At 34.1% G+C, this 14,766-nt stretch overlaps 1 protein-coding gene across 5 annotated transcripts in view; it reads left to right on the plus strand.

The window, feature by feature from the left end:
* Positions 1-14,766, plus strand: part of NBEA (neurobeachin) — a 627,505-nt gene that overhangs the window by 520,456 nt on the left and 92,283 nt on the right. For all 5 annotated transcript variants that reach the window (XM_030882520.2, XM_060287860.1, XM_060287861.1 and 2 more), the window contains one exon: positions 5,791-5,903. In XM_030882520.2, coding sequence (XP_030738380.2) covers positions 5,791-5,903 — 113 coding nt within the window. The remainder of the gene's footprint in view (positions 1-5,790; positions 5,904-14,766) is intronic.

Here is a 14,766-nt window from a genome sequence, read left to right on the forward strand (position 1 = left end):
AGACAAGGCGGCCAGGCCTTCATTACCTCCACTTTGCAGTCATTGGATGCAGACTCCTGGAAAGGAGACACGACCTTGCATGAAAGAGCTTTCTTCTGATCATGGCAACTCCTGGATAATCCTGGAGAAGGCCACCAGCCACGACATGGGTGACACAACCACCATCCCCCCATCTAGGTTAGAGTGGTTCTCAGAATCACCTGGAGGGCTTGCTGAAACCAACAGGTTCTGATTCAGTAGATTTAGGGTGGGCCTCAATAATTTGTATTTCTAACAAGTACCTAGGTGATGCTGATGCCACTGGTCCAAGGTTTGCACTTTGAGAACCACCTCCTCACACATACATTCTTAAAACATTTACCTTACGATAATTGTCTTAATCTCCTGCAGCATTCACATCTTCTATAGCGCTGTCTATGCCACCCATGTTGGCACTTAGGATAATGCATCCTTGGATTTTATGTCTGTATCTCTTCTTTCCAGTAAGATTATGAGGTCAAAGTTTTGCTTGATAAATGCTCATCAAACTGAACTGACTTAATATTTATGCTCTGTGTTTGCATGACTTTATGATTATGTGAATTCACTAGAATTGCTGGATGAGGGATGCTTTAAATTTCCTGGATTAAAGAGAAGAGTTATAGAATAGAATCTGATTGAGAAGATGAAGCAACCCTTTCTGGCTTCTGGCTTTTAAAAATATAGGTCAATGTGACTTAATAAATTCACATTTTCAATAAAAATATTCTAGTAACTCTCTTACCCTCTCAGATGTACCTTTTTTTCTCCAAAATATTCTTTTAACATGAAATGTGAAATACATTTTATGACCCATTTCTTGTTCTCCATTTCTTGAGGTCTCTCATACTTGGCCAATTTGTCTTTTCTCCTTTTTAATTGCTTTTAAAAATAAGACTTTCTATAAAGCATACACAGCAGTGTCCTAGTATTAATACAGTACAGTATGTAGATTTTTAGACCCTCCTGTGACATATATAATTGCATATAAATAAACACATTATCCTATATATATGTAAGTTTTGTAAAGATACTTTACATAGTAAAAGAAGCTTGTCAAATATTCAGAAGACATACTGTTTTGAAAGGATACCTAAAGGCCCATAATTTTTTTCATGGCCTTTCTTTTGTTATATTTATATATTTAATAAATACTCATTATAGAAAATTGGAAATATAGAAAAGTGTAATTTAAAAATTTAATTACTTGAAGACTAGCCATAAATATCATAATTAACGTTTTGGTGATTTTTCTGTTTTTTTCTTTTTCTGTGTGTGGTAATCTTTGGGAATCTGTTACACATACACGTTCATTCTTCTTTTTCCATCTCATTAAATAGTACTTGAAATCATGATCTTAAAAACTGCATGAAAGTCTAGCTTAGTACTGTGGTATAATTTAACTATTTTGAAACAATTGGGTTTTGTTTTCTTAATTTTTGAAGAACATTAAGTTTTGGAAGATTTTTAGTGATGCATAGAGTTTAACTAAAAATGTGGGTTCAGCCTCTAATTCCCAGAGTTGACCTAATTTCTGTTTATTGTGTTCCAAAAGATACAGCCTATGCCTATTTTATGCCTTATTAGATAATACTATGAACATGACTTAAAATCTGGCATTCTTACATTAAAAAAAAAAAAATAGCACATTGACTGCTAACATAGCTTAGTGTAAATGATCCCGTTAGGTTTGGGAGGTTTTTTAAAAGGTTTTTGAGTTGTTTTTCATATGATCGGCTAATGAATTCAGCACAGCTTCCTCAACCCCAACCTTTTTCTCCTGTTTAGCATTTTCTACTTTTTTTACTCTGTGATGTACAAGCCCTCCCTGGTTAATTATGTATATATTTAGCTACTGCATGTGTTGGGCTTATTATTGTCATCTAATTAAATGTAACTTGAACTGCTTGCTTCTAGAAAAATCATTAAAAATTCTTTCCTAATGACCTAGAGATGACAAAATGTCTGTAAAGTGCGAAGAAGCAGACAAGCACAGGAACATCGCTCTTAAAGAGTGCTAATCCAGATGCTGCAATCATCTAATTAAACAATATTTTGCCGTCATTAACATTTTCACCAAGGAATTGCAGTTATAATTTCTTTGTCAGCTGTCTCTAGATCACTTTACCTTCAAAACTAAAGTGCCATATAAAAACATTAAATTGGATGCTTTAATTAAAAGTTTTTTTTTTAAACGAAGAAACATATCTAGTGTTTCTGAAATCTCATTTACTGTGCTTCATTTTTATTGTTTGAGTAGATTAGTGTCATAGGCTTGTGATAATTAATATTCATCTTCCAAGTTAAGTCCTTAGAAGCATAGTTAGTAAAAAAAACTCTGCACCTATTACTGCTGGCAAAGGAAATAACAGCACAAGATTATTTACTAAATTTCAATTATCCTAAAAAAATTAATAAGTACCTAGATGTGCCAGAACTTAACAGATATTATTTCGGAAATATTTCACTTTTTTGGTTAATTCGGTACACAGCAGGGTTTTTTTTTTTTTTTTTTTTTCATTTCACAAAGGTGTTCAGTAAAATAATTAAAGTAATAATGGTAATTCATGGCTAAAATTTATAAATGCAAAATCCCAGAGTACCAACTTCATCCATGTGAGTTTTAAATACATTGTGAATTTTTAATTCAAATGAAAAATAATATATTAACTGTCCATGTTGGAAAGCTTTTATGTGGAAAGTTTTATATAAAAAGGTTTTAATGTAACTGTCAGAACATCTGTTTATATAGTTGATTGTATTTCTTAGATTTAAAATGTGCTATAAAGCTTTAGTAATTTAAAACTTACTAAATTTTTCTAAGCATTTATTTTTAAAGAATCTTCCAAAGATTATTAAAAGTGAATTAACAAAAAATGCAGGATAGATTAATTACCATGAGCTGTGACTGTAGACAGCAATCAATTTGTGTGTGTGTGTGTGTGTGTGTGTGTATGTTAAAGATACCTTCCTTTCTTTGTATTTTTTCCAAAAATAGCATTATATCTTTTCTTTAATTAGAAAATCATTTCTAGTGAAAGGCTAGTGTCTTCAAGTATAGTCTCTATTTTTATGCTGTTTCTACTTATATGATACATTTAAGTACTGAGTTAATGTAAATTGGCTTTTTATTTATTTTAGTTTGACAGTTTTTCCTTAAGTTATGAAACTTCATCAGAAAATTTAAAAACAGTTATTATGTCTAATTTTCAGCCATTGATTTACATAAGTAATACAAAATACGTTACATAAATAACATCAAATTATTCTCTTAAAATACACATATATTGGAAGACCTCTTTTCCATTAAAATCTATAGATTTTTAAGTAGAATGGTAACCCAGAAAATGGCAGAGCACTAAATATGCCACGGTCCTACTTACAATCCCAGAGATAGCTCTGCCCAGCCAGTCTAGACTCTCTGTATATATACATGCATAGAAAAAACACTGAGAGTAATCAGGTGTCCTAGGTTAACATAAACTCTCAGTAATAAATTTAAAATTTTAGAATTTTACACTGTGCATTTTACAGTGGTACTGCTTTAGCAGTCTATTTTCATATACAAAAGACTGTAGTCAAAAGGTTCCAAATTCTCATCACTATTTTTCATCACAGTAGACTTACAACATAAAGCAGGTGCATTCGTCGGCCACAGATATTTCCGTCTGGTGGTTTAACACGCACATTCACAAGGCCGCTCTCTCTCATGTGTACTTCTGTGCCTTGGCACAGTCCTCTTCCTCCAACAACACTATCCTGCAATTTTCCTTTTTTATTTGGCTTCTGGTTTGTTCATCTTTTAAAAATTGGCTCTCATTTTATCACATTTTTATCACATATGCATTCGTTCTTTCAACAAATATCTATCAGACAAACAAAATATGCCAATATACAGAGGCATTTTTTTTTTTTTTAAACTCAAACCCTACATTCTGGAGTTTATGGACTAGTGGAGAGGCAGACAAGTATTAGCTAGAACACATCTGCAACAGTGCTGTGGCAGAGAACAAAGAGGAAGCCCTAACCTTACTCTCACCTTGCTCCAGGAAATGCAGAGTGGAAGCAACATCCTGCTTTCTATCAATTGCCTACATTTATAATATACACCCACATTAGTTTACATATTTAAAACAATAAGTGATTGTGTTGTAAAATGCAGAGATTCATATAAGAAACAGATAAAATAGTCACCGAATAAAATGTTTACTGAGTGAATTAATTAATTTGGTTTCATGCTTATAATAGTAGCAGATTTAGTTCTTCCTCAGATTATGGGGGCTTTTTTGTTTTGTTTTGTTTTGTTTTATTTCACAGTCACAGTTACCAGTTGCTACAAGAGGTAGGTATCATTTAATTTCAGTTCTTGATGACGAATAAGATAATGTATGCATATCTGTGCTACTGTTATGCTAACACGGTGTGCAACAAGGAGCACAAGATGAAATCATATCACTAATATCAGGGAAATTGCTATTTTGTATGGATTTGAATGGAAATTTAGAAAGTCTTGTGATCAGTTCATAATGCATTTTTACAAAAAAACAGTCTTGTCCAACGGAATTTTTCTTTGGACCCTGTTTCTTTAATACTGCTCCTCTTAATTTCACCTGATCATATGTTATTCAGTGTCAGTTTATCAGGGTAAGCCAGCCCTGTGCTCTCCCTAAGCTTTGCCACGGTCCCACGGGCTTCAGTGTCCTACCTAAAATGCTTAAGTCATTCTGTCAAAAACTAACGAAAACCAACAAACAAAATTCAGCCTAGGGCTTCCCTGGTGGCACAGTGGTTGAGAGTCCACCTGCCGATGCAGGGGACACGGGTTCAGGCCCCGGTCTGGGAAGATCCCACATGCCGCGGAGCGGCTGGGCCCGTGAGCCATGGCCACTGAGCCTGCGCGTCCGGAGCCTGTGCTCCGCAACGGGAGAGGCCACAACAGTGAGGGGCCCGCGTACCGCAAAAAAAAAAAAAAAAATTCAGCCTGACATTCAGCAGCTCTCCACTAAAGTGAAACAACATAATACGAAAAGAAAATTCATGAACTTAAGGGAGTGAAAAAAAATGTGCATAACATCTGCCTCGGTGCTTTTTCGTACTGGCTTCAGGGTACTTCTGTTAACTTGCAAATTCTCTACATTGATTCTTAATAGAAGCACAATGTAGTATGCTGTATACTGGCAATAGAATTCTGGATATATACTAGTTATAGTAGAACACCATCACATAATCTGCAAGTGTGCAGACCAGCAGGTGACCTCCTCCATGATCACTTTCAGGGACCCCAGCTTATCAGGCTCTGCTTCCAGGGTGGCAAATAGCATCTTCATCACAGTCAGCAGAAGAGAGATGGAGCATGGAGCACCCATGCAACAAGTTGCAGAGGACCAAGGCTGAAAGTAGCAGATACCATCTCTGCTCACATTCTGTAGATTAGAACTAAGTCTCACAGCCATAGCTACTAATAAGGGAGGCTGAGAAATGTGGTCTAGCCCAGGAAGAAGAGAAATTGATTATGACGAACAGCTAGCAATCACTACCACAAGTTACATTATAAAAAAGTAATTCTAGTTACTCACTTCTTAATTATTATTGAGTGAGTTCACTTGAAACACATTGTTATAAGTGCTTTTGATTGAATAAAGGCATAGTTCAGTAAACAAAAGAGTTACTTTTCTTCTGCAATGCAATAGTTGCCTCATCTATTAGAAGGACAGGAACACTTTGATAAGCAATTAGTGTATACAGATTTTCATTTATCTTTTTCTTTACTAGGACGGACATATAATGATCTGAACCAATACCCCGTGTTTCCGTGGGTATTAACAAACTATGAATCAGAAGAATTGGATTTGACTCTTCCAGGAAACTTCAGGGATCTATCAAAGGTAACTTTTAGATATATAGAAGTCAATTTTCTTTGTAAGGCTGTATTCTAAAAGCATTTCTACCAGAGTATATATGTTCAATTAATGTTTGTAAGAAAGTAAACATGAATGTCTTCTGTTTTTGTAGTCAGCATCTAAATTTCATCAATGCTTAGCATAGGAATTAAGCTACAAGAAGATAAATCAGTACTAGTATGGCAAAATGAAATGGATATTTGAGAAAGGGCATATGTAAGAAGAGGTTGTTCAGATATCCTAGGTTTTAAAGATCAAGGCGAGAAACTTAAAATTAGTACAAAATTTGGCCAGTAATTTCTGTGGTGTATTTCTTAGGTGATAAGACATGTTATCTTGACCATAATACATACACACATACTGTAGGGGAGCTTGCTACTGGAAAGAAAGTAGGGCACAATAATTTGTCAAGGGTCTGTTAAGATAAAAGAGGGAAGATTTGGCCCAAAAATGGCAAGAAAAAAATACACAATGGGTGATAAGGATAAGAAGCGAATTTCTGGTTAGTTCGCCTCATTTGTTGAGAAGAAACCTAAGTGGGATACTAAACTCTTTGAAATTCAGTGAAGAACTAGATACTAAGGCCCAAAAGCTTTTCTCTAGCCTCAGCTAATATCAGAGCCAAGCCCTAAAGTTTATATCAATACTTTAGCCATATTAAGCCTCAGGCCATTCACTCTGCATTTCCTTCCCTTTTCTATTCTCCTTAGTTGTCTGGTTTAGCATGCCACAGCAGCACGAAAGGCATATAGGCACACGCGTATACATTTGCTTTTGGTTGGGGGAGAGTTGAGGAGCTCATGAACAAGGGCAGCAGAAGTTCTGCAAGGCAGGGAAGCATGAAATGCAAGCAATTTAAAATTAATCCCACAAATGGTTTTTAACTCAGCACACCTTCTCTTGCCTTTTTTCTTGCCTTTGAAAACTAGACCCACCTAAGTTGAAGTTCTCTATGCCACTGCTTACTAGCTGTGTGACCAGAAGCCACTCTCTTTTAGCCTCAATCTCCCCATTTGTAATACGAGAATAATACTGTCCTACCTCATACACTTGTGAAGGTCAAATGACATGTGCATTTAAAGAATATAACATAGTACTTGGAACATAGAAGCACTTCATGAATATGAGCTATTATTACACGTGGAATATTTCTTAGCCTGTTTTTGAAGCCTGTATACTAATTTTTGCATGTTCGTCTCTGTCATTCACTCTCTATTTCTTATATTGTATGTGACTGCCTTATCAAACTTGCTAGCTCATTGCTAATTTTAGCTATGCTATTATAGATACTCAAGGGACCTAAGGAATCAATTAGCCATCATCTTACTGAGAGTCACACAGCTGGTTAAAAAAAAAAAAAAGTGCTAGCAAGTGAATTTCAATATGGTTGCAAATATAGTAATTGTTCCAGTGAACAGTTATTTGAACTGAACAAAAATCTTTAACCATTACTATGTGCAAATAAGATTTCAGGCTTAGGTAGATATAAGCACTGTAATTCATAAGGCTTGCCCTCTGGAAGCAAAATTAAATAAGATTAAAATTATTCTTATTTTATATAATAATATAATTTTTAAAATTACAAATTAAATAAGATAAAATCATTTTCTTCAAAAATTAAATAAGAATGTACTATATTTATAGAGAACTACATGAAAGGCAATAAATAGCAGTTAGGAACAAGAACTCTGGAGCTAGACTGCCTGGGTTTAGATCCTAATTCTGCCTGTTACTCGTTTTGCAGCCTTAGACAACTATTTCACTTCTCTTTGCCTTAGTTTCCTCACCTGTATAATGGTGACAATAATAGTAGGGTTGTTGTGAGGATTTGATGAGTTAATAAGTATAAAAAACTTAGAAGAGTACCTAGCATATCAACATTAGCTATGAATATAAATATAATGCAGTGAATCATCTATATGCTATATACTTTGAATTGCGTTTCAAATTTTAAATAATGATCATATATATATGCTGCTATATCTGTAATGGAATTAGAATGGTATGAATTTTTTACATGAATTGCTAAGGTTGAGGTGTAATCTTTGGGTGTAAAAAGAAACCAAACTAACTTATCAATATGAAGGTGAAAACTGTTAAACTAGTTCTTTAACAAAATCTTATCTACATGTGTTTTATTTAACATTAATTCAATAGGCATTATGTATTAGACACTACTATATATATATATACACACACAATAACATGTATAGTGTAGATTCTCAGGTAGCATGATACGTAGTCTTAAAACCTCATGAGCTAACTACCACTGTAGCTATTTTAGATTATTTGTAGAACAGGGAAGAAGGTCCTTTTTCTTTGAAATCAACTGGGATATCTTGGTGAAAGGAAGCCTACAGACCAAAGTTCCCTTCTTCCTCCATTTATGTGTTCATTCTTTCAGTCATTCATTCAGTCAACAAATATTTATCACAGATTTGCTGTTGTATGTCAAGCACTGTACTAGGGGGAAGAGTGTACAGGAGTTAATAAAACAAACATATCTGAGCCATCTTGGAAAAAGTCCAGTCCAGAGCTGAGACGAAAACTCAGATAATTGCCAGAAATCTGGGAGGCCTACATTATGACAGTAGGTATAGTGGGGACTGTAGCAGCTTGGAAAATGCAAGCTCAAGTACACTAAGACATTTGGACTCAAATGTTCTTGAAACACTAACCCAACCAAAGAAAATATGGCCTTCATTATGATTAATATAGATTATATAAGGCATATGGTAAAATATTTGCTAGTAATTATAGATTTTTAGTTTATTCATGTAGAAAAAATGAGATAAATTAAATGAGGAAGTCACTGTTTCTAAAGTAACTAGAATATGTAAACATTCTTCAGGTTTTTAAAGCTGATCTATTTAATCTGTATGCCTTTTGGCAGAACTTTTCCCTTTCTGACCCACATGTGCTCTCCTAATTTTGTTTAGTGTTAGATAAATAGAAGAGGTAAACAGACAGCCTAAATAAATTAGGCAACGTGAATACTAACTGTGCTTTTGCAAACATAGAGTCCTTCATGTTGTGAACATTTGAACCCATGGTTCTCTAAAGATAGATAGCTTTTCTTCCAATTCTGCTATGTTCCATGCTTTAGCAATTTGTTCTTTATTTTCTGTCAGAATAACATGATAGGAAAATGGTAGCAAATTAAAGCCTCTTGATGTGTTAATAAATTACTCTTGCATTGTTCCCATGCTTCATTGAATTTCTTAATAGGAACTTCTTACAAATGGGCTAGAAACCCGAGACTGTCCTGATAAAAATCATTAATAAACAAGTTTTTAATGTATGAAAATATATCATATTATATGCCTAATGGGAAAAATGACATTTGAAATATAATAACTGGAAGGAAAAACTGCTAATAATGCAATATTATAGAGAAGAGATGACCATTGAGAAGCACATGAAATTCTTGTAGTTACAACCAGTACTACAAATGAAATTTTTAATGGAGAGTTTGGTAATCTTCAGAAACTCAAGGAAGATTTGGAATATTTTAATGATGTTATTAACCAGAAACATTCTAAAAGATCTCCAATAACAAAAGAAGTTTTTCCTAAACAGAGATTAGGACCCAAGTAATAATTCCTATCAGTGAGTAATTCTAGAGTTTGTCTTAGTAAACAACATTTGGAGCCCCAAATAATTTTTATATTCTTTACTGCATAAAAGTTAAGAAGTTAAGAAATGTACAATCCTAAACAAGTTGAAAATTACTTCTCTTTCTTTATAGCTCTGCATTAAATTAGCTTTATGAATTCTAGTTATATCAGGACTTTTGAATGAATATTTCAGACAACCCAGCTTGAGCAATTGGCTTGAACAATAAATCAATATCATTGGTTCTCACAACTAAAAAATTCAGAGGAAGGTTTAGTTTTCAGTCAGATTTATTTCCGGTGCTGCAGATAATGCCACCAAGCAAAGTTCTTTCCATTGTTCTTCTCTGCCTTCCCATCTGTGGACTTCACACTCACCCTCTGCTGGATGGCCTCCAGTAGCTCCCAGCAATCCCCTTTTAGGAGCAGAATGGCTGCAACAGTTCCAGACCTCACATCATACTATCCAAAGAAAGAGAGAGCATCTCACCAAGTAGCTCACATGGAAGACAAAAGAAACTTTCCTTTCCCAGAAATCCCGGAAAATGTCTCCTCATGCACTAGGCTAAGAGTTGACCGGAGGAAATTTGGATTCCTGTTTCCGAAAGAAACGGGGGTTAGTTGGTGAGCAACAAACAACTCACTATTATAAAGTGTCAAATATATTGTATCTGAAAGTTTCTTCTTTATAGTTTCTATAATCTAGGTAATAGCAAATAAATTACAGGTTTGTATACACATAGCTACTATGTAAAAGGAACTTGGCAAGGTGCTAAGAGGACTTCAGAGTCCTGACCGTCAAGGAATGTTCATTGGTTATAAAGGGAGAAAACCAACAGGCAGTAGGTTGTTTATTACATACATATAATTATAATATATGACATTCAATGGAGTCAGAGATAAATTTACCATAATAAATAAAGCTAATCAGGCTTAAACTTCAAAGCCCCTCAAGTTTCAGGGGCTTCTTTTTATCCCTTGCCCCTAATTTTATGTTCATAGTTTTATGCTCATTTTCTTAAAGAACCCCTCTCCTACGAATTGCTTGTCTCATAAAACCCAGATCCACCCTCAGTGCAAAGGAAGGAGCTGTCTCTTGAGGAATCCTGGATGCTTCACTGAAGCAAATGAGAGGGGTACATAAGGGTTTTAAACATCTAGCTACTCATGGATCTATTTCTTCGCATATCTGATCTAGGTCCGTAATTCAACTGTTACATGCATTTCTTACGTACTTCCCCAAAACGTTCTGACAATACTGACAAAGCAATGGCTTTCTATTTCATTTTAAGCAGCATCTAATACTTAACAAAAGCATGTTGGAAAAATTAGTAGCAATATTTTTATAGTATTATGCAGATAAGAACCAAAAATGAGAAACAAAGTAAATAAAGATAATGTCTCTGCCCCAGACATACTTTCCCCAGGACTTTGATGCCATGGACAGGATGGCGATATGAGCTGGAGATGGCTTTCTTGCTCTTCACAAAGTCCCTGCTACAGTCAGGGCTACAGCAAGCATTCAGCTCTCAGTTACAGAGGAAGGTGAATCCTGGAGGTTTCCGTTCTCTGTATTGGATGCTGGGAAAGGTTAATCCTAGAATTATCAAACCTTTTCAGTTTTTCTTTATGTGTATCTATTAAAATTGAGAGAAAAAAAGGAGAGGTAGTAAACAGAACATGAAAAGAATGTCACCTCTGTTCAAATGTAGCTCTCTCACCTGCTGTACAGACTTAGGCATGTTTCCTAAGCTCTCTGAACTTCTGTTTCCTCTTCTTTAAATTGAACACAATAGTATTTACAAAATAGAGTTGTTGTGCCTAATGGAGGTAAGGCACCTAGTATAATGTCCAACACACAGTGGCATTCAGTGACTGGGGGCTACAAAACAAAGTTCCCTAATTGTCAGTTGACAGTTCACCTTTGGTGTGATTGAAAAAAATCTAGTGAAAAAGATCAATTTAATTTTGTTTTAATACAATTAAAAGCAACAACTTTTAATAAAATATAAAATATTTTTCATGCAATAAATAATTGCTTTTTCATCTCTTTAAATTTCCAAGTTACCAAAACCTTAAAGATCAAATTATTGAAGTTAAATTAAACATTTATTGAAACTGGAGATGAAATATTTATTTAGATGAAATTCATTTAGATGAAATATTTTATTATATTTATAACATTCTTACTCCTTCCTTCGCCCATTTAACTGAACAGTTGAAGAGCACAGGAGCAATGAAATTTCCTGATCAGTAACATTTATTAGACCCCTCATTTGATTAGACATCACAAGTTCAAGTTTTATTCATTACATGTACAGGTTAGAGGTCATATGTATTGTTTGACATGCTGGACAGCTAATGAAACAATCTGTCATTGACTTATCTTTTCAGTACTCAACCACCAGTGGGTGTAGAGATTTTTCCCCCAATTTATGCAGGTTTTCCTCATGGAGATGTGATTTTGTGGTGAAATCTATCTTAAAACATGATATATGCTACTGCTTCAGTTATTTACATACGCTCATATGAACTTTACTCTGAAATTACAGTGGTTACGTGACTTTGACATGAAGCACAGCCCCTTGCTCATTAAAGTGTAAATGGAATTTTCCTATTTCCCAGTCATGCCCTCTGATAAGTGAAATAGTTTCATCACAAAGCCAAGTCTTACTAATATTGACATGAGCATAGGACATCACACACACGCACCCATTCACTGAGTGGAAAAAATATGTTTTGTTAACACAGGAGTTGTTTGACTGACAGATGATGATAAGCATAACCATTTTCCCAAATTATTATGCCACTTAAAAAAAGGAAGTGATAATGCCTTGAGGCTTGGAAATGTGATAATGCAAATGGATGCACTGAAGTGTGAATACTCTCAACTGTCCACCCTTGATACTGCCAAACGCCTACACACCACGTAGAAAAGGGCTTACCTCAACTCGGCAATGTGATGCAAGTTTCTACAGTCATTTTACCTTTCTTTCTCATCATAAATTAACAATATCTAAAATGAAATTAGTTTTATTTGCTTTAGTATATAATTTACCTAATGCTTTAGTTTTAACAACAAAACGTGAAGAACGGGCAAAACTACTAAGTGTATTGGTAGCTGACTCTGATGATATAAAACTTATTAGAAGACAAAAATGTGAATGTGTAAATTTAATTATATACCATCTGCCAAAAATCCTACTGCCAAATATGAATTTTTTTCTAACTATACGTTGAAGGTCGCCTTAACATAGAACCCAACTTGAACATCGTTTTGTTAGGCTGGCTTCTACTGCAATGCTGAAGGATAAGTGCTATTTTAAGACAAGGTATGAATTGGCAAAATCTGGATACTGTTTTAAACTCATGGAATAATCCAAGCTGAGGGCATAATTTGCAAGGGGGGATATGCAGAAGGGCACCAATTTCAAAATTGGATTTATTTAAATTAATAATTTTATTCACTCACTTATTCTTTCATTACACAAGCATTTTTTGCACAGCTACTCTGTGCCAGTCACTGGAGACAAAAAGACAGTGAGAACTGGCCCATACCCTGAGTTTACAGTCATTTTTAGTTTACTATAGAAAGGAAAAGGGAGCCTGCCCTGTACGCTTTTGTTTTACCCACCACTGTCACATCTAAAATATAGCATCATTGTGGCAAAATTAGACCAAAGTCAGTTTCCTTTAACCTTGCTTCCCAGCTGAAGTGGAATAGTCAGCAGTGATGATCTTGAAACTAATTTATAGGCTTATCATTATCCTACTACTTAACACTTAGAAAGCTTTTAGAACTGACAAATGAAGATTTAAGATACTTTATTTTATTTATACCTCCATTGTTTTTTTGTAAATATACTTTATTTTATTTATACCTCCATTGTTTCTATGTAAAAATGGTTACTTTTCACTAAGATATTTAAAACTAATTTTCTTAGGAATTTTTCTGGGATAATGATAACAATAATAGCCAACATTTGACATGTATTATTACATGCGAGGCATCGTGTTAAGCATTGTACATAGATTTTCTCATTTTATCCCCACAACCCTATGATGAATTGCACTAGTTACATAGGTTCTATTTCCTTTCATTTCTTACCTATTATTTCTCTACAATCATTAGGTAGAATATACTTTTTTTTTAAAAAAGCCTAGTGATTAAGTTATCTCCTAGGTGCCCTCCACCTTTCCTAAACGCCCTACACTAAGGACAGTCATGTCGGATATGAGCAGAGGCAACAGAAATGCATGGAGTGAGCCACTCTACCTCTCCAGAGATTTTGGTTCTCTGTGGAACTGACATACCTACTAACGTGCTCATAAATTTTGCTAATCAAAATGCAACTTTGGCTCAAAGTTTATCTTTCTTCATAGTATAATTAATTGTGTTTATTCATCCTATGAAAAAGTATTAAAAGAAATACACTCAATTATAGCCAACAAAATATAATTCCTACACTTCCTTTTATTAATGCTTCATTACTTCAGGCTCCATTTCTTAAGAATGTATGTGTTGTGATTAGCTGAAGTTCACCTGAAGATGAAAGGCCATGTTAAGCAAATTAATAGTGTGCATAAAATTGCAAAGGGGAGATTTAATCTATTTAAGAGAACAAAATTTTCACACATTTTACAAACATAAATTTCCAAATTAAAAGGATTCTTATCAATAAGAACAACCTAAAACATAAGCACCATATGTTTTAAAATTTGAATGGTTTTTCTTTGTTTTTACGTTCAATTTTTATGTTATTTTGACTTTTTATTATAAAATTTTTCAAAAGAAAAGTACCAACAATAATTAATACCCATTTACCCAGTGCCTAGATGTTACAATTACTAACATTTTAGCTTTTTTTTGTTGTTTTACTGAAGTGCTTTAAGGTGAATTAAAGATATCATACTTTATCCCTAAATCCTTTAGTATGAAAAATACATTTTCCTACGTTACCAGAATACCATCATCACACCTAACAAAACTTATGGTAATTCCCTAATATTGTGTAACACTGTGCCCATAATCAGGTTTTCCCAGTTGCCTACCATATGTCTTTAAAAAATTAGTTTGTTCAAGCCAGGATTCAGTCAAGGACCACACAGTACATTTTTTTTGAAATAAGCAATTTATTTTTTCTTGTCCTTTTTTAAATTGAAGTATAGTTGATATACAATATTATATTAGTTGCAGATGTACAAATCGTGATTCAAAATTTTTACAGATTAAT

This window comes from Globicephala melas, chromosome 18 (genome assembly GCF_963455315.2).
Source record: "Globicephala melas chromosome 18, mGloMel1.2, whole genome shotgun sequence".
In the NCBI taxonomy this organism is placed as follows: Eukaryota; Metazoa; Chordata; class Mammalia; order Artiodactyla; family Delphinidae; genus Globicephala; species Globicephala melas.